This window comes from Diadema antillarum, unplaced genomic scaffold (assembly GCF_040938485.1).
Source record: "Diadema antillarum isolate AM-2024a unplaced genomic scaffold, OU_Dant_1.0 seq00001076_RagTag, whole genome shotgun sequence".
NCBI classification, from domain to species: domain Eukaryota; kingdom Metazoa; phylum Echinodermata; class Echinoidea; order Diadematoida; family Diadematidae; genus Diadema; species Diadema antillarum.
Genome location: NW_027271899.1, coordinates 1,762,010 through 1,785,717, shown reverse-complemented (window position 1 = coordinate 1,785,717; position 23,708 = coordinate 1,762,010). Strand labels below are relative to the sequence as shown.

The 23,708-nt window shown below is 39.7% G+C and overlaps 2 protein-coding genes across 2 annotated transcripts; one reads left to right on the top strand and one right to left on the bottom strand.

The window, feature by feature from the left end:
* Positions 1-1,099: 1,099 nt before the first annotated feature.
* Positions 1,100-13,826, bottom strand: LOC139743412 (acid-sensing ion channel 2-like). The gene is made up of 10 exons (XM_071653896.1): positions 13,516-13,826; positions 12,738-12,905; positions 9,495-9,656; positions 7,300-7,424; positions 5,920-6,107; positions 4,702-4,846; positions 3,764-3,820; positions 2,676-2,841; positions 1,983-2,074; positions 1,100-1,260 (listed from the first exon to the last, which is right to left on the bottom strand). Exons 1-10 carry the CDS (start codon positions 13,824-13,826, stop codon positions 1,100-1,102), a joined length of 1,575 nt encoding a protein of 524 aa, XP_071509997.1.
* A 1,616-nt stretch (positions 13,827-15,442) lies between these two features.
* LOC139743387 (coelenterazine h 2-monooxygenase-like) lies at positions 15,443-19,575 on the top strand. The gene is made up of 2 exons (XM_071653871.1): positions 15,443-15,949; positions 18,667-19,575. The coding sequence occupies exons 1-2, from the start codon at positions 15,542-15,544 to the stop codon at positions 19,258-19,260; spliced, it is 1,002 nt and encodes a 333-aa protein (XP_071509972.1). The 5' UTR covers positions 15,443-15,541; the 3' UTR covers positions 19,261-19,575.
* Positions 19,576-23,708: the final 4,133 nt, after the last annotated feature.

Sequence of the window (23,708 nt, the reverse complement as noted above, 5' to 3'; positions counted from 1 at the left end):
TGCCGAGCTATATAGGTAAGCTGCAGGTCTGTCACCGCAAATCCGGTACACCGTACATGATTAGCTAGAAAGTTTCGTTCCATGAATCAACTTTATCCAACCTTTTGTGTGCCAATGAGTCAATAATATGCGCAAATTTCACACACATTCTTATGAACATGAAATTAATGTGACGTGCATGAGGGTTTAAACTCTTGACCGTGAAAGCAATTGGTGATTAAAAAAAAAAAACAAACACGACTATGAAGAAAGAAATCATCTTCCTATCAGTCACTTCACAGCAAGGAACAGATAAAAACTGGTGATTTTCGGGATAGTTTTGTGTCAGTTGTGGAACAATTTTGAACGGGATGCAAAAAGTTGGTTTCAGAATAAGAAATTTATTTTGTGGTTGCTGTACAGTTCGTAAAAAATGCTCAAATTTTGTTGAATATTGCTATCTACCGCAGGTAACAGCGCCACAGTAAAATGGTAATGTCACTCTAAATGTAGACTTAAGAAATGCTTTGTTTTGTGCTTGTTTTTTGGATAAGCTTTCACCACGCGAACTGGGAGGTATCGATTCACATTTTGATGGATGCCCAAGTTAATATCCGAGATTTGAGAAATCGTTGCTCAAGATCTACACTGAAATATATCTTCCAGCGGTGAAATTCATCCTTTTTTTTCATTCCAATTCATGAACGTGCTGTTAAATGCACGTTGACGCAGCCAGCAAAAATACTTGGGCTTTCAAATTCAGAATCCAATAGACAAAATTTGTTTATGGACCATGTTCTTTCCTTTGAATTTGATTTTGAAAGCCGTTCCAGTGAAGCGAGCGTGACATTGAATGCTCGGATTATGAGCTTTTATGACAAAGTTACGAAATTGACCGGTAAAGCCTGCATATGAAGAGCTTGCAACCAAAAGGCGCTAAATCCATTGAGAAATGATGGGTTTAGCGTCTTTTGGAAGCAAGCTCTTCATATGTTATAGTACCGGAGTTAGGAAACACGCAAGTTCTAACAGCCAGTCATTTGTATTTCAAAGACATAGGAGAATTATGAAGAATAATCAAACAATCACCACACTCTATTGTGATTTTTCTGCTACGTAGCTACGACATGCTGTTTTCCCGCCAGATTTCTTTAGGCGATCGCGCCAGTTTGCCGGACATCTTCGCGTAGACGCAGGTCGCGTGTCCAAAGAGATCGCACAGTTCTACGATGGTGAGGATGCTGCCGCCCAGCCAAAGACCCAGAGAACCGCCAATATCACCTAGGATACCACAGTGAAACGGAAAACAAAAGAAACTCTACTTTGGAGAACTTGATGGAAATGGTTTTAGAATGGATGAAACATCCAAAAACAAAGGAAAAACAAAGCGATCCCAATAAAAGTTGGGTCCCACCTTTTCTCAGTATTGCTCTGTTTTGGTTATCTCAGCCATTTCAAAACCAGTTTTCATCAAATAAACGTTGACTCCCTCTTGGAATTACGTGCTTTTTCATATAATAGCTTTCTCATTATCTTACCAATCCGAAGTTAGGTATCAACCAAAACCATACGATCCCTTTAATACTGTTTTGTTGACTCAGAGTGCCGCAATATCAATGTTTTCAACTATTTAACATCTGCCCCGTATTTGCAATTTCTCTTGAGCAATAGAGTCATAATATTAAAAACTAAATTGCATCATGATCGGAACACCAGCCCGTCTTTAATGTGTTTATTTGTTTGTTTGTTTGTTTGTTTGCTCGTTTCGTAATGTGGTCGATGACACTTGGCCTCTCCCTATTTTGAAGGGGTTAAAAATACACCCTGTATTAGCCTACCTTATTACTGTTAGCATCTTTTTTTTTTTTTTTTGCTAAAGTAGTTAAGATATTTGATATAGTGATACACACACACTCTCACACACAGACACGCACGCACAAGTAGGCCCTACATAATACTTTAAGTAGCTCATAATGATAAGAAAAAGCCTCAATCAGACTTACAAAGGAGGGAAGTGAATGTATATGCTTGATATTCAGACACTCGATGTATGCTCATTTCTCTGAAGTAGATGTTGAGATAGCACATGTTGTTCCTGAAATAAACAATAAAGAGTTCACTAAGATGATACAGTTATGCCAGCTATTATTTTTTTTTTCCGGGGAGTGAAATTATATTATGTTTGCTGTTAAGATTTGAAAATAGAATGAAGAAATCCCCTCTTTCCACAGTTTTCCCCACCCATAGATTTGTATTCCTTATTAATAACGACACATGATCGAGAGCTTCTGCGGGTATAAGGCAAACCCTTCTCAAACGCAAAAACTGTAGACGGAATTCATTCTTTTATATATACACAGTATGCAGGCATTATCAATGCCTGATTAATTAATTGATTTGACAGAGAGATATGGGGGTATTGAGTTCCGAAGAATGGTTGCATCTGAGAAGAAACTTCTTCTCTTTTTCTTTTTCTTTTGTTTAAGTAGGTCTAAATACTTATGCCCTTGAAAATGATACCTGAAGTTCCTGATCATGGCTTTGATTTTTTTTTTTTTTTTTGTGATGGAGAAGTGATGCAGTCAGAACTGGCTGGGGGATGGATATCAGAATGATTATCACACTCGGCCGTAAATGTTCTGTTGCTTTGGGACATACTTGCATGACTTCACTTCCTTAATAATGGGCAAACTTACTGGAAGTGATCATCTGGGAAGTCGTTCTCGTACTGCGACAAGTACACTTCGTTCAAATAGTTTTGCCAGAAGATTGACGGATAACTTGCTGCCGAGAGGGTTGGTTTGTACGTGACGGTGGCACACGGTTGAGGGCACGAGCAGGTTGCATGCGTTGATGCGTAATCTGTGAATGCATGATATAAGTGCAACAAAATATAATGTTTATACACTCTTAAAACATCCGAGTCAGAACTAACCCGGAACTGGGTCCGTTGGGGTCACACACCGTTCCGAGTCAGAAATGACAAGGAATAGGGTCAGATTTGACCCATTCAGAGTCATGAATTGGGTCAGGGTGACCCCATTCGGGGTCTTCATGACCAAATTCCAAGTCATTTTGACCCGGAACGGTGTGTGACCCCAACGGACCAAGTTCCGGGTCAGTTCTGACTCGGACGTTTTAAGTGTAGAGCGCCCACGTGGCAAGACGATTCCACGGAATAGTGCAGGACACAAAATGTAAGAAACTCCCAAACCGATTCAAATCATAAAGATCTTTTTTATTCTTCTACTGCATATTATTTTCAGTCTCTTTTATAGAGCTAAAATATTACACAATAGTCGTAACAAAGTATACAAAAAGGTGGTGACTGACAAGAATGACTAAGAAAAGTCTAATTAGGAATATTGTGTTAAATCATGATATAGCGAATCAGAAAACAAATAAGGAAAGATTACCATGCCATACTCATTATACATGTATAAGAGACACCATAATTTTGAGACGTCAGCAAAAAAAAAGAAAAAAAAGAATGAGTAGCATGACTCCAGAGTTCAAGTGACAGATATCTTTTTAACTAATGGATTGAATTTCATGCAATTATTGAGAGATGAGGGTCATGTAATCATCCCATTTCGCACTTCATTCCAGAGACTAAGCATGGATTGATAAATCAAGAGTTGATCTAATTTTCTTGAAAAAAAAAAGCTGAAACCAGAGATAGCTATATATAATACACTGAATACACTGAATACACTGTTTTGAATTGTGAAAGAAGTGTTGTTCCATTTAGTTCCAATTATGAGACATTGTCATCATAACTCACAATGTAGACCTTTGGCGCACGTAACGTATTCCACCGGGTTACATACTCTAGCCGGTCCTAGATAAATAAACGACAAAAAAAGATAAAAGAAAAAAAAAAGAGAGAATCAAACAACAAATTCAACTTTGAAGAAAAGAGAATTATACATTTTTTTAAAAATTCAACGGTTGTTTTTCTGGTTTTGTACGCAAAAATCAGGTAGCAAAATTGCATGTGATTATTGCATAAACAAAGTTCTAATGGATCTACCAATATGAAATGTTTGCGTGTTTTGTGTGAATTATAATCCCGTAAAAAAAAATAATGTTTTTAGGTGTATGAGAAGCGAAACTTGGCGTACTCCTTTAAAGTGAACATTATGTCACTAGTGAGGAATACGTATTAAAAAAATTCACTGTGTGCATGGGTTCACACCACAATTGATTTTTCAAGAAAAGAATTTAATTTCCACAACATCTATACTTCATACGGACATTAGAGCTTCACAAAACGCGCGTACTTTGTTTGGGAAATGCCAAACCAAATACAAACAGTCTGGTTTTTATAGAATCTTTGAGCAGACATTGAACCAAAAGGCAGGGGGGGGGTAAAAAGTTTTTTTTTTTTTTCACGTGGACCAAAAGAAAAGATTCACAGAACAGGACAAACACGAAAACAACAGAGCAAACACAAAATATGAAATACACAACAAACAAAGTAAATGAAGCAACAAAAAAAAAGAGCAAAAACAAAGTATGAAATACACAACAAAGTAAATGAGGTTAAAAAACTGACCTTGTTTTGTTAATTTTTGTGGTTACCTTTTGTTTGTTTGTTTTGTGATAGATTGAACAGGTGACTCAATCCTCCATACGAAACACGAACAAGTATGAATTTTTGCATGGTTTTTAAACTTGTCAAGGTATTAGTTACATAATTCAGTCTCTCATTTTACTTGCCCGGCATGTACGCTCTCTTACAGCCGCAAGCCGTGACGATGATATCAGTCATGCATTCAATCTGGCATTCAGCGAGCCCGTACCGCTCGTAGTACTTCAGTGGCTTATCGGAGCACGACCCGTAAGGTGGAGGCAAGTTATGCGTCTGAGAAAATGGACAGCAGATTGAAAGAAGTTCATCCAGACAGATTATGATTTATCCAGTGTGTGTGTGTTCGATCGTTGTTTTTTTTTTTTCCAATCTGGTCAAAATAGCAGAGGGAATGGGAAACGAACTTAAACCAGCATTCAGATCGGTCCTCGGCCAAAATTTAAGTCCTGATGATCCGAGCATTCCCGAGTGTTCCCATAAAATACGACTGCCCAAATACTTCATAGAAGAGCGTAAGAAGCGGCATGGATGACAATATCAAAATCAGTCTCATTAATCAGGCTTAAATGCTAATTGAGCTTGCGCTGTTTGTGCAGTTAGTTTATAAAAGACTGATAATGATACAAGCTAACAGTGAAGGTGTATCTAAATTTGTGCGCACAGTCAATGCTAGCGTACTACCTTATGGACATTGATTTTAACGTTATGAGACTTAATCTATAACTGCATGAGATTGCGCTGAAAATGCACTTATAAAAACCATTATTTTGCACGCAATATGCAAGACGATGAGTGACGCAATCCCAGACATTAAGTGAACTAAATCATGCCGTGAGATACTAACGTGATGACTTCATTCCCACCCGAAAGACAGTTAAGTTAATCGTAACAAGAATAACAAGTGAAGTGAATTAAAATGATAACTTTACACTAGTAACTAAACATAAGCAATATTTGAGCATTATAATACAGAAACATGAGATGTAATATATCGTATTTTTCCAGTAAATAACAGAGATAAGTAAATGCAGGAGACCGCCATTGTGAGCGATTAAGCTTGAAATGAATGGGGCCTGCGTTCTTTTAAAGAGATCTCAGCGTCATTGACAGTGTGAATTCTGAATGCGTACATTTTAAGTGTTATACACTAAGAGTGGTTGAAACAACGTGCATATATTGTTCAGCTCAAGTTTTACAGGTGAATGATGCCACAGCTGGAATATGAACAAAGATACTTTTATTAAACACTTTTATTAAATACTTTTATTAGCGTTCAAACTCGGCCATTACATCGTACGACTGCTATAACACTGTAACTCTTACGTTGGAATATGGCCTAATCCTACCTCATGAAGTTCGACACCAACCATGATGTTAAATCCTGGACTTATTGCAAATCCGAGGTCCATGACCATGGGCTCTGTTCCTTTTTCAAAGAGGTAGACTTGGAAACCAGCCGTTCCCCTGTTCATCTCATCGTACGAGTAATCGTACTGTTCCACGTCTAGCATGACTGTCAGACCGAATGACAGTCCTAATCACAGGAGAGAAACGAATGGAACTGAAGATATTCTACCAACCAGATTCTTCAAAATGAGTCAATGATCAATAAACTATAAGTGAAGGCATCGCCAAAAGTTTGTAATTTTCTTACAAATCGAGGAAGATGTACTTATTATGACCTATCATTGAGGAGAATATTCTTCGATTCATAGCGTTCCAGGTACTGTGGGAAGATCAGGGGATATGTCTGGAAGTATTTGTACGAAATGGATGAGATACCCCCCCCCCCAAAAAAAAAAAAGAAGAAGAAGAAGAAGAAGAAGAAGAAAGAGTTAAACAAAAAGGTATTGATAAAAGATGGGTCCCACCTGTTATCAGAACCTATTTGTTGTTGTTTTTTTGCATGGATATCTCAGCCATTTCAAAACAAATTTTCATCCAATAAACTTAGAATTGTATGGTCTTCCATATTACATAAGAGGTTTCTAATCATCTCACAAAAGAGGTGGAAACCAGAAACCCCATCTCAACCAAAACTGTATCATCTTTTAAACATTGCCTACTGGTAGATGGAAATGACACTATGATATTATACTCATACTTTACATAACCTACATACAGTATTATAGGTCATATAAAGTTGAGTTGAATGATATCATTGCCTTACAAATCATTGTCTAAACTTACGCTAATCATGGACCTATACAACATGCGCTAATAGAATCATTATGCGTTGTACTGTATTATAGGTCATATACAGGTAGTTGAAAAATCTTAGAGATTTCTAAACGTGACGCCTTTCATGCAGAAGAGTTACATTGTTCTTGATTAATCAAGGAAAAATGAGACGGCAATGTAATTATATCGCCCGGTCATTAATGTTCTCAGTTATGAAATTTGCGATCATTATCAATAATGATATTAAGACATCGATCGATGAAAACGAGAAGCAGAAAAGGATACAAAAAAGCTGGAACATAAGAATAATTTAAGAGGAAAGAGAATCTAATAGGAATGCAAGGAAGAAGGAAAAAGAGAAAAAAATACAGAAAGTGAGAAGCAAGCATCAGACGAAAATATAAATTAGGCAAAGATTATACTGAAAGCGAGAAAAGCAATAAAAGCTATATAAAAGGAGAGGAAAATTAAGAGTAAGAAGAAGTTCGAATAGAGGTGGAGAACACAAAAGAAGAACACGAGGGAGCTGAAGATTACGTAATTACCGGCCCCTTTCGCCATTAGCGGTTCTCGAAACACATCTGCTGTGTTAAACATAGTGCACAGTCCGAAGTCAGTTATTTTCATCGTGTAATTGCTTGCATCGAAAAGATCACCTCCAAATCTGCCACTGTGGAAAATAATAGAGTGGAAGATAGGATGTCTTTAGACGAAATATGAAGAAAATAAGAATTCCAGTGGATTTTTTTTTGTATATTTTATGCATCTATTTATTTATTTATTTATTTATTTATCTATTTATTTATTTATTCTCTTCCTTTCTCTTTCTTTGCTATAACCATTCAAGCTCCCACCCAAATCTCACATCAACAACAAGCACCAAGCCACCCTGACACTTGTTTGAGTTTGAGAATGGTTCGCGCAGTTATAGACTTACCGATTCGTGTCAATGCGGGAAACATTCGTGGCACTGTGTGGTGGGAGGCTGGCTAATAAGGTCACTTCGTAAAATGCGTGACAACATTTTCAACAGGTTCAACACTTTGCTTGGTACTACGAACTTTTTTGGCAACTTTCTTTCGTAAACACTTCGTCAACTATGCACATCGTATAATACTATGCGCGAACTAGCTGCCCGGGCTATAGTTTCAGTGCGATTGCCTGACAAGGCGTGCCCATTGACATCGTGACACGAACCAGGTGAAACAAGTCACATGACAAAAAAAAAAAAAGAAATGAAAATTGACCACTGCAAGAATGTCGTAGTAATTCAATACAAACGCGCAGATATGGTGTAAACATGATTGTCTCAATGCGTGTTCCGAAGATTACGCATTTCGTATAAACTATTCGACCAAATAGAGACTATACGCGCAACTATCAACCTACTTGGCTTATGTCAAGTCCAAAAAAGTAACATAACTGTAGTTTCGTTCTGCATAGTTGTATTGATAAGATTTGTTATATCATTAACCACATTTGAATTTCAATTTTTGTTTCTTCAACATTTTTCACATATCAATTTCAAGCTGGTTTCTCGCAAATCAACGAATATCATCTTTATCTCAATTCATTGTTTTTAATTACCGACAAAATTGACATAGTCTTGAACACAGCAGAAGCATGGTCAATGCAAAACATTTCAAATATTTTTCAGGTGTTAGTAAGATGTGATAGTGATATTAAAGACAAGGCAAGTGCCAAAATGTGTCTCGCCCATTCATGTAGAAAAAATAATGTTTTTATAACTCCCTGAAGTTCATTGACCCCGCCTATGACCTTTAACCTTGTGGCGACCTCCAACTCCCCCAAGGAACATTAACCAGCCAGGTTTGGTCGCAAACGGACATATGGATCAAAAGTTATGAGCCATAATCGAAACGCGCCGTAAAAACTTAACACTGGGACCTAAAAGTTCGTTGACCCCTGTCTGTGACCGTTGATCTTGTGATGACCTTCAACTCCCAAGAGACCTCTACCATACAACTTTGTCATGGTTACAATAGGATAGGCCCTGTAGGATCAAAAGTTATGAGCCATAATCAAAATGCGCCGTAAAAACTTAACATTGGGCCCTAAAAGTTCGTTGACCCATGTCTGTGACCTTTGACCTTGTGATGACCTTCAACTCCCCAAGAGACCTCTACCATCCAACTTTTCCATTGTTACAAACGGATATAGGGATCAAAAGTTATGAGCCATAATAGAAACATGCCGTATAAAACTTAACATTTGGCCCTTAAAGTTCGTTGACCCCTGGTCTGTGACCTTTGACCTTGTGGTGACCCTTTATGTTTGGTTAAATGTGTAACTTTGTATAACTACTCTTCCTTCCAAGTTTGATTATAGTTGAAGTCCTCAGTAGAGAGTTATTCAAGTTTTAGTAGCGTTACACACGGACGACGGACGGACGACGGACGACGGACGAACGGACGGACGGACAGACGCCGCAGGCGATCCCTTAGTCTTTCCTCACCTCCGGTGGGCTCAACAATAAGTCATATTAAATATGTTAGATTTGTGTAAAATCATCAAACCATTCGTAAATTGGAAGAAGGTTGTACTGTATTGTACCTCTGGCATGGGGAAACAATTTCAGAAATCGTTATTATTCATTAAAAAAAGGACCCGATGCGCCGCATCAAGAGGAATAAGTGGTAATGCAAGATGAACACACAGGACACAAACTCTATGAGAGAAGTGAAAACAAAAGAGAAATGAGAATGGGCAAAATACTCACAAGAAAAACGCTGTTTTCTGATGTCCCATATCAAGGACGATCTCATCCATGCCAGTGTTATTGAGAGCTTCGTTAAACATAGAGTAGTTGCCCACTGTGTAGGGATCAGCAACAGCCGCCAACATGAGATCCTCAAAAGGCGTTCCGCTGATTCTGGACTGTCTACAAAAAAAGAATAAAGCAACCACATTCTATGTTGAGACCTCGAAAGAACGTCAATAACCACGACCCCACTGATGATAGTATGGAGCCAAAATTGCACAGGCATCACAAAAGACTCCACACCACAACTTACATGAAAATAATATATACGTATATGATATGCTCTCTTGGAAGAGGATCCCACATCGTGTGATAGCTCAACTGCGTTTTAATTATAGTCTCTTTTTTTCAATATATCACTTTGTAAGGAAGAACTGTCTTCGTTCTCCTTTTGCACCATTCACCTATGAAAGCGTTGAACAAGTAGCGGCTGGAGAGAAAAAGAACGATACGCCAGTTTTGCCTGCCAACTCCGCCGGCGGCGCACTCGTCATTCTTGCGCATCTCTTTGCAATGCCTCCATTCCACAGATTTACATGTTGCGCGTGATCCTCATGATGTTGCCTCATGGGATCACGCCCGACATGTCTGACATTGACAACATAAAGTCGGCCGACACAAGTCGAATGCATAAGACTGTGATCCGATACACTTCGGTTGGTGGCCGGAAGTAGCATAAGCTTTCCTGCCGACCAGTTCCCGACGAGAAAAACAAAAATCTCTGTGTAGTGGGGGTACAAGCTCAGACTTCAGTTTGCCATTGGATGCCATTTCCAATGATATAGTTTCGAGTCAATCCGATATGTTAAACTTTTGTTGTGCGACTGCATGTCACTCCTGTTATAACGAAATCCTCGGGATCGGCATTTTTCTTTCGTTTTAACGACATTTCGTCGTAACCGAACAAATACAGTATGAATACGCAAACCATGAGTATTGTGCTATATATAATAGTTTATTGAGAATTCATTATACCCTGGGAAACTTTGTCATGATAAGATTATGGGATGTTGGATGTTAATTTCATTAATTTCGTTTAAATGTCATATTTGAGCATGAAGTCGTTTGCATTTTCATGCCTGTTTTAAAACACATGTATAAGAAGTGATGGTTAAGAATTCGGTTGCAGCTCGTCATTCGAAAGTTCGTTATTATTCAAGTTCGTTGTCCCAGAGAGTACTTATTCTGAAGGCTCCCTATTCAAATTTTCGTCATTCATAGGATTCGTTATTCCGAATGTTCATTAATCCGAAAGTGAAATAAAGTTTGTTATTCTGCAGCTTCGTTCTTCTGAAGATTCGATATTCTTAAAATTCTCATAAGGTTCATTGTTCAGAAGATTAATTTTTGAAAATGAAATAAGATTGGTAGTCCGAAAGTTTGTTAATCGAAGAATGAGAAAGGTTCGTCATGGCGAAGATTCGCTTATTCGAAGAAGATATTAGGTCTGTAATTCATAAGTTTTGTTAATGTATACACCTTTTTTTCTCTCTTTCTCTCCCTCTCTTAGATTAACGAACATTATGGAATAACGAAAATTCCTTTAATTTTCGGATTAACGAATCTTCTTAAAAAGAACCTTACTTCAAGGATGGATTAAAGAACCTTACGAATATAACGCAACAACGTTCGTAATAACAAAACGTATTTCATTTACAAATGAACGAACATCTACGTAGATCAGAATTTGTGTTTTTCGTAATCAATTCATCTCGGATTAACGTATCATAGTAACCTCAGAAACAATACTTGACACACCGAGCGAACGAAGAGATTTGAAGCATCCGCCAATCAGACGCTCTGTAAATGTTTGTTTTGTTATTTTTTTTCGTAAGCGATCCGCATTTTTGTTAAATCGGAACATGTTTCTTTTGTTTTCCTTTATCAATAGCGCTCTGAAAAGATTTTGTTATAACGAAATTTCGCTATTACCATGTTCGTTATTAGCGTTTTTTTTTAAATTGCCATAGACTTTATAGTGGCGATAATTTTGAGACCTCAACTTTTACTTCGTTATAACGAAATTTCGGTATAACCGTGTTTGTTATAACAGGAGTGCACTGTATCAGGCGTGTCCAGCCGACATCCTACCAGTTTGTAGAGTTTACGCCGGGGCACCCTCGGTTTACCTTGATTCATCCTCGGTGAGCCATGATGATAGTTTCTGGAGCTTGTCGGATCAGTTTTAATGGGGGCATCGAAATTTGTGCATTTCGGGGGTTAGATGAGCCTATGATGGTCAGTGGAATTGTGCCTTTATAACAGGTTTAATGTTTATTTGAAGGACGGCAGGTACACAGTCTGGCGTATTAAAGGCGACAAGCACGCATGACGCGGATAAAATCTGTCGACATACGCGGAAGTCAGCAGAATGAAAAAAGAAATTGAAAACTTCTTTTTATTACGTAGATTTGTTCAAATGAAAAAAAAAAACAACTTTGTAATACGAAAATGTGACTGTCTTCAAACTTTTTTTTCTTTTTAACGAAGACGAACAAGAATTGATCTAAACTGTGAAACTGAAAGAACAAAGATTTGAATTTGTTATTCGAGCAAACTTCTATCAAATATAACATTCTTCTTCGTCGCCCTTTTTTCCTTTTTTCTATTAATTTATTTTCAATGCTTGCATAAATTCAGTTAAAGGAATGAACATTTGAAAGATGACAAAAGAACATAGAAATCATATACAATACAAAGTGTGGAGGAGGAAGGAAAGGCCATTGCCATGTTAGGGCCTCGTCCGTAATAAAAGATAATTATTTATTCAGAACTGAAAACAAGGCAAATCAACACAAAACAGAGCAAAACATAACAAAACGAAAACTATACATGCATCAGGAAGGCATCATTGCATGCATATGATTTTACAATATTATAATAATTATATTATTCTTTGTTTTCTCTTTCATTTCTATTCCATCGTCTTGGTCTTCTAATCACTTCGCTCTTCTCCCAACATTGGGCATTTTCTTCCTGTCACCTTCTTGTCCTTCTTTGCTTTCTTCCCCCGTCTCTTATCTAGTTGTCTTCATCTGAAAGGCCCCAAGTAGGTACAGATGGCAGTTTGAGGATGAGAGATGGATGCAAGCAGCGAAAAGATAAAAAGAGCACGAACCTGCACTGCCAAATGTTTAAAAGCCCTGTCAAACACAGACACACTTATGCACACTGAATTCAAACTCGTTCATTCATTCTAACCTGTATTTGTTGAAATTGCACACCGCGACTGTAGGGAAGGGGAGTTCGTCAACGTTTTCGACCACCACGTCGACGCTCCTGGGGTAGGTGGAAAAGTGGTGCACCTGCTGGATGATCTGCACGGCGGCTATAAGCATTGCCGCTGTGAGGATGATCGCCCAGATCCAGCTGACTCAAGCGGGGCAAAATGAAAAGTTCAATATATATGGAGAGAAAAGTAAGCACTGATGAAAAGACCTAGGACAATTATCAGCTTCCCTCATGCACGTCTATGATTTTGTTTGCCTTTGTTGAACAGATTATGTTCTATACAGGCATGGTATATAACACCCCTATGTTCTGTGTTGCAGTGTATACATAATTATTTTTATACGTCGTAGTCACATATATTATGTCATGTATTCACATTATTGATACATCTATTATTGAGTCTATCATACCATATTTGGATAAAACGAGGAAAATTTTGAAACCTACCTTGTCGTGTAGGTGAAAAAAAATCCTTAAAGGACTTAGATGAGATTTATTATTTCATTACTATAATTATCATTGTCATTATTATTATCATTATTACTGTTATTATTATTATTATTATTATCATTATTATTATTGACTAGCCAAATGAGTTGCCCTTTTACATGATATGTACCAATTTGACCATTTATCTATTACGAAATGTGCAAGTGCATATCAGAATAGTGAGCTTTGAATGGTGAGTAGGCCTATACGAGGGAGTACGACCATTTTACATGATAGAACGGAAATCATGGTGTCCTACCGCCTTCCAGAGTTCTCCCGCGCAGTGACGGCGTACTTCAGTCCCGCCACTCCGATGGAACTCGAGGCCGACTTCGAGAGCACTCCCATCCATGACACGCGGTCAGAGTAACGGGCGGTCTCTCTCACCCTCGACATCGGCATGGCCACCTGTGCTCCACTTATGGTCGATATATCGAATCCATTGTCGCCGATGCCGATGACCGTGTCGGCAAATGTCGGCGGCTTCTTGATAGAGTCTTCAATGACGTACGATTTCGGAATCGCTTTTTGCTCATCGCTCGGTGTGACACTGATTCGTTTAAGGGGCATTTTAAGGAAATGTATGCAATAATTGTAATTCCGGGCAATGATTCAGTACAAAAACATTACAGAACGCAGGACTAAGAGCGAGCTACCTTTATTGAAGACCTGAAAGAGAATTCTCTTACAGTATACGTAGCGATACATATAATAATGAGACAGGGATTCGACAAAACAAAGTGTGCATGTCTTAGGGTGGCTGTCAGCAAAAATGGTGAGGGAGTTTAAGCGCACAGGTTTCACTTGTTTTGTTTTACAGCGGTATCAATCAAACTAACACAGAAGCAAGAAACGAATCAATAGCGCCATTGTTACACAATGTTGCCCGAGCTAATTCAGCTCAACGTCGGTGAACCCATCGGCTATCGGAAGCTCTGTATGTGCTTTACTCTTTATTACGAAATTGTTTGCTCTGTCCTCGTACTAATACAAAGGACTGGAGATGACGACATAAAACTTACATAATCATTTATTGCTGCACTGACTCTTGAAGATGATTTGGCGTCCATTAGTGGATGGGTAATTATCCTGTAATTGGAATCTGTAGAAAACGTGGCTAATCAAAAGAGACGAGAAATATGGGCTACATCTTCCCAGAGTGTTAAGAATATTTCTCACAGCCATCTTGTAACACGGGAGGATCCTCGAGACTTCTTCACTTTCTACGACTAATGGTCTATTTAATAGTCAACAAAGCAAGGTTGTAGTTTTAGGACATTTTAAGCGAATAAGACGAGCTATTTTACTCGAGGCACTTTCATCTCAAGAGCACTTAAAAGCATAGTGCTTATTTTGCATTTATTTATTCAAATCATTGTTCTCATTCAACTGTAGCATGCTCTGAATGCTTTACGAATGATAATGCTGTTTTAATGGATTAATGCATTAAGGACCTCGGGACATCAGCCATTGATGTCAGATGGACAGGTTTGGAGGTGCAACTTCGTTAATGGAACTCGATATGGCATAGGCCAAAGCTAACACATTCCCTCGAATTAGTACTACTACTACTACTACTACTACTACTACTAGTAGTAGTAGTCGTAGTCGTAGTAGGCCTAGTAGTAGTAGTAGCAGTAGTAGTAGAAGCAGTAGGAATGGATGGCTTTACGTGTAATGATTTAGTTCATACAGATTGCGAGCTCTGACTGTAATTCCCACGTGATCACCACAAACAACTACTCTAGCTCCCAATCAACTGGGATCCTGCAGCATCACAATAGCCCTTCTCGGAAAATAGTTCATGCATATTTTTTTTTCTTTTTAACCCTGGTTTTATTTTTCTCTTTAAAATCTTCTTCATGTTCTTCATAGTTGCTAATGTATCATGGCCGTTCTTTGTGCTCACATAAAGTTATAGTGAGGTGTGGGCTTAGAAACACGATGTAGTAATTTGTTGAATCTGATCTTCTCCATCATGAACTGCGTGAAGTTGTGAAGTAGGACACAAAATTTAACGTATGTACGTTACTGCCATATGATGAAAGGGAAGTGAAGAGCGCCATCACTTTCAGAGGACGATCGTAATCATGTCGTCTGTATATACCGCCCACTGTATCAAAGACCAAAGTCTAGTTTATGTCAATTTGCACAGAGAGGCATGAATAAAGGTTTTGACACACAACGATTGAAAATCATACATAGAAATATTGCAGGAATCTCGCCGAGACGTATCAAACCTTGAGAGGATAGATAGAGTGGACATTTCAACAAGTGACCACAAGATGGCATGCCTTTTAAGGAACACATGCGGCCGACTCTTTCTCATATCACGTCCAGTCAGCTTCGTCGTTGGGACTCGCCGGAGCCAGTCGACGATACCGTTGATTACGGCGTCACAATGGTGGGAGAAATGCGGCAAGGTCAACGTGCTGGGGGAGACGATGTCGTACTACGACTCGGACCCCGAGCAACGCGGCAGCGATCACGCTGTGGTCTTCCTGCATGGGAACCCGACCTCGTCGTACCTCTGGAGGAACGTGATTCCCCGGGTCGAGCCCGTTGCTCGCTGCCTCGCTCCAGACCTAGTCGGGCACGGGCGATCCAGCAAGCTTGCCAACAAGGCTTACCACTTTCTGGATCACTACCGCTACCTCTCAGCATGGTTTGACGCAGTCAGTCTTCCTGCGAAGGTGATTTAAGCTGCAGAAAACTTTCGATTTATTCCTATCATCTCGACAAGAAATAATCGGTAAAAAGCAAAGAGATAGAAAGCTTTCTTTGTCCTTATTGCCATTATTTCTCCTTTTCACTCTTTTTCTGCATCTATATCTGTATATTTCTGTGTCTAACTTTTTTTGTTTTGATCGTTCACACTATAATGTGGTGGTTATAATGATATCCATTAACAAAGCAAGAACTAATGCCAGTTACTTGCAATCGCAATATTAGTAGGAGAGGGAATAGTTACAATGAAAATAGAAAAACGGGAGAAGATTATACTAATACAGAGGTAGTAGCACTTGTAGTAGTAGAGGTAGTTGTAGTAGTCCAGGCGCGCCGGAAGCAGTTTTGGATTGGGGGGGGGGGGGCAAACATTGGAGGGGGCTCAAGATTAGACCATGCATATGTTACACAATATACACATACACACACACACACACACACATCTATTATATATATATATATATATATATATATATATATATATATATATATGTAAAGTGGCGTACGGTGGGTCGAAATATGGGGGGAACCATAAAGTAATTTTGACGGTCTGTATGCTTGTGCGTGTGTGCGTGTGTGCGTGTGTGCGTGAGCAATAATGGGACTACAATACATTACGGAATGTGATACATTCAACAACGCAGTCATTGAGGAACATTGTGAGTTTTCCTTACATGGATTATGGAATGACGGTGTGAAACGATCGACAAATTGTATACTGTCAGCAACATAAGGTGAATGGCATAACAATAAAATGCGAGCGAGCGAAGCGAGCGAGCTTGAAAATTTTGATATTCTACTAAACAGTTCCAAAACTGGAGTTTTAATCGTAGCTATATATTTCGCTTTGGAAATAAATGGGGGCGCATCGGGCGCAACTGCTGGCAATTATTGGCAACAACATTAGGAGAATGGCATAACGATTCAATGCGAGCGAGCGAAGCAAGCAAGCTTGAAAATTTTGACATTCTACAGTCCCAAAACTGGGGTTTGTTGCTATATCTTTCACTTTGGAAATTAATGGGGCGGCGCATCGGGCGCAACTGCTGGCAATTACTGGCAGCAACATTAGGAGAATGGCATAACGATTCAATGCGAGCGAGCAAAGTGAGCGAGCTTGAGAATTTTGACATTTTACAGTCCAAAAACTCCCGTTTGTAGCTATATCTTTCGCTTTGGAAATTAGGGGGGGGGGGCATCGGGTGCAACTGCTGGCAATTACTGGCAGCAACATTAGGAGAGTGGCATATCGATTCAATGCGAGCGAGCGAAGCGAGCGAGCTTGAAAATTTTGACATTTTACAGTCCCAAAACTCCCGTTTGTAGCTATATTTATCTTTCGCTTTGGAAATTAAGGGGTGGGGGCATCGGGCGCAACTACTGGCAATTACTGTCAGCAACATTAGGAGAATGGCATAACGATTCAATGCGAGCGAGCGAAGCGAGCGAGCTTGAAAATTTTGACATTCTAGAGTCCAACAACTGCCGTCGTAGCTATGTTTTTCGCTTTAGAAATTAAAGGGGAGGCGCACCGGGCTCAACTGCTGGATGCGAGCGAGCGAAGCGAGCGAGCTTGAAAATTTTGACATTTTACAGTCCAAAATCTGCCGTTTGTAGCCATATTTTTTCCCTTTTATTCATATATATACATATTTATTTATTTTCTTTGTTTATTCATTTATTTTTATCATTATTATTATTATTTTTTTTTTTTTTTTGGGGGGGGGGCTTTTTGGGGGGGCAAAAATGCGTTAGTAGTTAAAGTAGTAGTAGTGATAGTAGAAGTAGTAGTGCATGTAGTAATGGTGTGATGTACATTGTTATGAAATGCTGGGTATTCGTGTTTTTTTTTTCGAATAAGAAGCCGGCGTAATGAAGGCCACTGAAGGAAATTGCTACATACGAAACGAGCTCGCCCATAGTATTATAATCGATAGGCCTGAATACTTCAGTCTATAATGAAGAACCTAGGACGTCTCAGTAGATGACCTGTTGATTTAAGAACTTCGCTCTCTAACTCCGAATTCAGATTTCGCTTTAATGATGGTATATCTGGTGCTCTTGAGAAAGTAATGAATATCTACAGAAAATGGATGCCCCTTTCACACAATTCTCATGCAGTATGTCCTATCAAGGACGTACAAGCAGAGAAAATTATCATGACTGTGAGTGCGACGTTACTTCTTCGATTTACGTTATAGCACCTATGAGTACAGAGACTTGCTTTGCTTCAGGGGATTCAATGAACATTTAGATCCTTGATGTAGGCCTACCTCCAGTCATGTTAAAATTTGATCCCAGCAACTTGCGCCAGAATTAACACTCCCGATCACGTGACATGATGCAAAATGACAGTTACCTCTGTGAGATGTTTTCAAAACGTTTATGTACATAATGACGCAGTTTATACAGACGGTAACTATTCATGTCTTTAGTCAATACATGTGGTTTGCTTTTACAATAACTTTAATCTCTTTGGCCTGTAAGTCACTTTTTGTTTGGATTTTTCTTGCGTGTATTAGTTTTCTCTCGTGTTATATAGAAGATACATCATGATAATGAGGGAGGGTGGGAGTTCGTTTAAAGAAGCTCTACACATTGACGCTATAGTACAGTGGATTTCGTTTCACTGCAATGTAATGTAAAAAATACTCGATATTCAATTCATTCTTTCTTCCCACAGGTTAGCATTGTGTGCCATGACTGGGGTTCCGGACTAGGACTACACTGGTCCAGCGAACACGGAGATCGCATGGAAGGCCTGGTCCACATGGAGAGTTTCGTGGGTCCCATTCCCGGTTGGGATACTTTCCCTGACATCGGGCGAGAACCACTCCAGGCGCTTCGGGCTGGCGTGGCTGGGGAGAAACTTATCCGAGAGGGAAACGTGTTCGTGGAGCAGTTCTTACCACTCGGCGTCATGCGCAAGATGAGCGAGGAGGAGATGGAGGCCTACCGGGGACCATTCAGGGATCCGGACGACAGGCAACCGACGCTCACCTGGCCAAGGTTGATTCCCGTCGTCGGCGATGGACCGGACGATATGATCGCCATCGTGGCTGCCTACGCCGACTGGTTCAAGACGAAGTCAGCCGATCTACCTAAGCTCTACATCAGCGTCAAGCCGGGCGTGCTGAGCCCGGTCTTCGAGAAGATGGTCCAAGAGTGGCCGAATCAAAAGATAGTAGAATGCGAAGGGTTGCACTTCGTTCAAGAGGATTCCCCGATAGAAATCGGGGATTACATAAAGACATTCCTTACGGAACTGTACAAGTAAATCACAGTTGTATGAAGTAATGAGGACTAGTCGAATGTGGCAAGATGTCATACCAAATTGCCTTGTATTCTAATGCTTTGCCGTACACAGTCAGAATCTAATTGCAGATATTCCTTAAAAAAAATGAACAAACTTACAGATATATGTAAATTGTAGGCCTATTCCAGCCTCAGCATGACTGTCACTTATTGACCATGAGACTCGAGCATTTACATTTTACAGTATCTCACGCTCCCATTCGAGAAGAAACGATACCAATCCTTGATCAGAACCTGACCTGTTTGTGTTTACGGCCGAAGTAATAAGATTTTTACCCAAACGCAGACCTCACCCCCATCCCCCCCCCCACCCCAATCGTCACCCCACCTCGCTCCCTGCGATGGCGAATTTTACTTCTCGCTTCTTGTGTATTGTTGGTAGCCCATCAGAGTACATCATTGTGTTAAAGGGATTGTATAGTTTTGGTTGAGACCTAATTTCAGGTTTCTAACATCTTTTGGTGAGATAATGAGAAGCCTCTTATGAAATATGAAAGAGCATGTACTTCTATGAGGAATTCAACGTTTATTTGATGAAAATTGGTTTTGAAATGGCTGAGATATCCAAAAAAGAGCGATTGTAATAAAGTGTGGGACCCACACTTTATTGCGATCCCTTTGTTTCACTTTGTTTTTGGATGTTACAGTCATTCCAAACCCGATTTTCATCAAATAAACTTTGAATTCCTCTTAAAATGGTATGCTCTGTACTATATCATAAGTGTTTTCTTGGTATCTCGCAAAAAGTTAAAAGCCCAATTCTCATCTCCACAAATACTGTACTATCCCTTTAAAGGGGCATCCAGACGATTTTCATCATCTCACATCATGAAGTACATAAATCAACAGCTCCATGTATAGACTTGTGGAATTTATTGTGGCCCTTGAGCAGAGAAACCAATAATCTGAAAATCGTAAACAAATTACACTGAACAGTGTTGATGACATAGTAGCCTCACATATTTCCGAAATGTAATTCCATTACAATACCGCTGGCTTGACAAGTTCACCTGCGTAGAATCTATGCATGTCTTCTTCTTTTGTTCTGCTTCCTCGAGCCCTAACTCATGCATTCTTATGGTGAGGGTGCCATGTCATCATCCTTGTTTATTGCAATTTGTTAAAAATTTTAAAAACATTATCATTCCCCATCCCAGTCACTATAAATTCTGAAACTCTGTACTCTGTATAACTTATTCATAGATGTTGACACGTGAAAATCCCCTGAAAATCTTCCGGAGGTCCCCCTAATCATTAACATTGAAACTTGCGTGTTTGTTGAAATAAAGTACACTGAAACAATGATTTAATTGTGTCATGCTTCAATCATTTCAACCACGCAAGCCGAAGATACTTGAGTCGAGTATCTTAGGTCCTAAGCCCCATACATCGTTCTCTCCAATGGTGAAAAAGTATGAAAGTTTATCATTGTGTTGATGATTATGGCCTTTTGACTGTCATTTATCATTACGAGTTATCATATTACGATAACACCTCTAGTCATCGATTAATTACCCTGACTCACGTAAAAAGTTAGTCGCGTAGGCCTACTTTGAAAGAAACGGTACTTAATTGCTCACGCGCCGCTGTGCAAATAACCAAAGATGTTTTCGTATATAATAACCTGTTGCAAAAAGTCTTGTTATCTCATAATCAGTGTCTAATATACTTTGATACTTTATTCTAACGCACGCAATGTCGCAATTACAAGGTGGAGAACATAAGAGGTTTATGCTGTGTCATAGGGTACTAGTTTTCTTTATTGTATATCGTAACCTTCATAAATGACACACATGATTGGCAACGGCGTTCATCAGAAAAAGGAATGAAAAAAATACCTGCTGCATCCAAGATCAAATGTGTAATATTCATTGACAGGAAAATGCTATAGCTGACCATAAAGCACAAAATCTCACAACTGATTTGATACATGTGCGCTAATATGACCGTCAGTATGCAGACAAAATTGAAGGCAATATCCGCATATTCCAGGCTTCTAAAGACAAATTTCGATAAAGTTTGAATAGCTTCTATAGATTGCTAAAGCCCCGGTCACACAGCACTCCACGTCCAAATCACGTACAAAAAGTTATGAAAATTTGGTGGACGTGGTAGTAAGTGGTAAGTTTTTGGTCAATTTTGGTTTGGTCGTGCTTTATACGGGTATGGCCGTTGGCGACTGTTCCACTGCTGAAGCACTACCTAGGCACGGCTGACCACGTCCAGCCACGTGTGTGTACGCGGAAAAATCCATTTGTCAGCGATAAGCCGCTAAACACACGCTATTTCCCGTGATACCAACGCGTAACAGGAGTCAGATGACCGTGCTCTGCCCGTGACAGATCGCTAAACTTTCGCGTCTTTACCGCGTCTCCCCAAGTTTTAATCACTGCCGGAACACGGATCATCACGTGTGTTTCACGTGTGTTGCACGTCCTTACCACGTGTGCCTCCCGTGGTTGTCCGCGGAATAAAATTTTGAGCAGATCAAAACTTTTTACCGCGTCCGACGCTGTTCAGAATTTTCCCCGCGTCCTGCCAGTCTATAAATCTACCGTAGCTCGCCTTAAACTTAACATCAACGCGAACAACATCGTCTGCTTCACGGGAGACCACTTTTTGACGTGTTTTGGCCGTGCATAAGCCGTAAAGCGCTTTGCGACCGGGGGTTTTACACCATGGTTTCTACAAGAAAATGATGGTATACGACGGAAAGGTACGCGTTTTTCCCGTGTGCCCTTCATGAAAATATTTGGGTCCAGGGTTTCATTGAGATCGAATACTTTATTTGCGTAGATCTTCCATGAAAGTGTCAGTCGATTTCCTTTTATTGTTGGTCCACTGAAGAATTGTTCGTATCTGTTACCTACTTGAGTTTCGTTGCTTAGCAGTGCAATAATTGTATCACACAAGATCACACTAACGAGAATGATTTGCCATTTTGAAGCAACACTTTTGCTGTGTAACTGCTGTTTATTTGAGCGCGCACGTACTCTCACTGAGATTTATCACTCCTAGCAACCTATCAATAATGTAGCCAGCCAGCTTAATCGAATCATTATGAAAGATTTCAGGATCTAACATCTCAGCTAGAATAAATTGAAGTAGTAATGATGCTCTACTCAGCCATTAAAGTGTGCACGATCTTGGCGATGCTATTTTCAGAAGTTATCCAGTCTCATCAGCCGCTGTCTCATGGCCCTCTGTAGTAAACATGCACATTTATTTCAACTGAAATGACTATCGAGAATTCTATTGAAAAGACTGGAATATTTAGAGCTTCTGGATTGCCTTTGCTGATGATATGAACCTCTGCAGGCAAGGGAGGTCAGTCGGTGTGAGGAGAGTTAATAAAAAGATGCCGTACTCTATAATACTCTGACGGTTTAGAGTTGAGGAGGAGGTCAGGACAGGGAGGTGTATGGCTTTCGTGCAAATTGGTGTGCAGGTTGGTGCGTCATACCAGGGAGGTGTCTCCCCCACAGAACTTTGGTCTCACATCCCTGGTCTGACACAATGCAATGGTAACCAAACGTGCCTGGTGCCTACGTCTGGCCTTTGCCCTCGTACCGAGAGAAAGAACGCCCCGAGCTCCTCGGGTCATGCACGCAACCCTGGAAAGTCCCAAAACAGGCAGCCTCTCAGCAAAGATCACTGCATGTACCTTCGTTTGTGTCGATGGTATGTGCGAAAACAGTGTTTGCTGCTTCAAACCAGGAAATCGTTGCAAAAAAAAAAACACAAAAAACAAAAAACAAATAAAAAACAATAAGGAAAGTAGAAATTACGTGGTGCGTAATATAATGTCCCCGCCGGAAGTAGCATTTTGTAGCAAAATGTACAATGTAGGTAAAAAATCAAGGTCAAAGGTCAAAGGAGTCAAAGGTCAAAATTCTGTGTAGAAGTTTTGAAGCCCTCACCTAGTGCCATCACATAAAGCAAACGGAATCGAAATCGGGTTAGAAATGGCAAAGGAGTAGCATTTTGTAGCAAAATGTACAACACAGGTCAAAAATCAAGGTCAAAGGTCAAAATTCTGTGTAGAAGTTTTGAAACCCTCACCTAGTGCCATCACATAAAGCAAACGGAATCGAAATCGGGTTAGAAATGGCGAAGGAGTAGTATTTTGTAGCAAAATGTCGGAAAGGTCAAAGGTCAAGGTCAAAGGTCACAACTGAAATTCTGTGTAGAAGTTTCAAAGCTCCCATGTAGTGTTATCATATAAAGCAAACAAAATCAAAATTGGCTCATAAATGACAGAGAAGTAGCAAATTGAATATTTTGATCACACACGGACGCACACACATACACACACACGGACACACACACGTACGGAGCCCGTTTCATAGTCCCCTGCTCGAACTCGTTCGGTGGGGACAAAGAAAAACAAAAAACAAGAACACCAAAACC

What these genes read in the sequence shown, in the direction of transcription:
- LOC139743412 (XM_071653896.1), bottom strand. Translation starts at nt 13,826, where the DNA reads ATGCCCCTTAAACGAATCAGTGTCACACCGAGCGATGAGCAAAAAGCG. An exon ending in TTGGTGTCGAACTTCATGAG is followed by an intron (nt 4,847 to 5,919) that starts GTAGGATTAGGC and finishes CCATTTTCTCAG; the next exon opens with ACGCATAACTTGCCTCCACC. An exon ending in TTCCCAGATGATCACTTCCA is followed by an intron (nt 2,075 to 2,675) that starts GTAAGTTTGCCC and finishes TGTTTATTTCAG; the next exon opens with GAACAACATGTGCTATCTCA.
- LOC139743387 (XM_071653871.1), top strand. Translation starts at nt 15,542, where the DNA reads ATGGCATGCCTTTTAAGGAACACATGCGGCCGACTCTTTCTCATATCA. An exon ending in CAGTCAGTCTTCCTGCGAAG is followed by an intron (nt 15,950 to 18,666) that starts GTGATTTAAGCT and finishes TTCTTCCCACAG; the next exon opens with GTTAGCATTGTGTGCCATGA.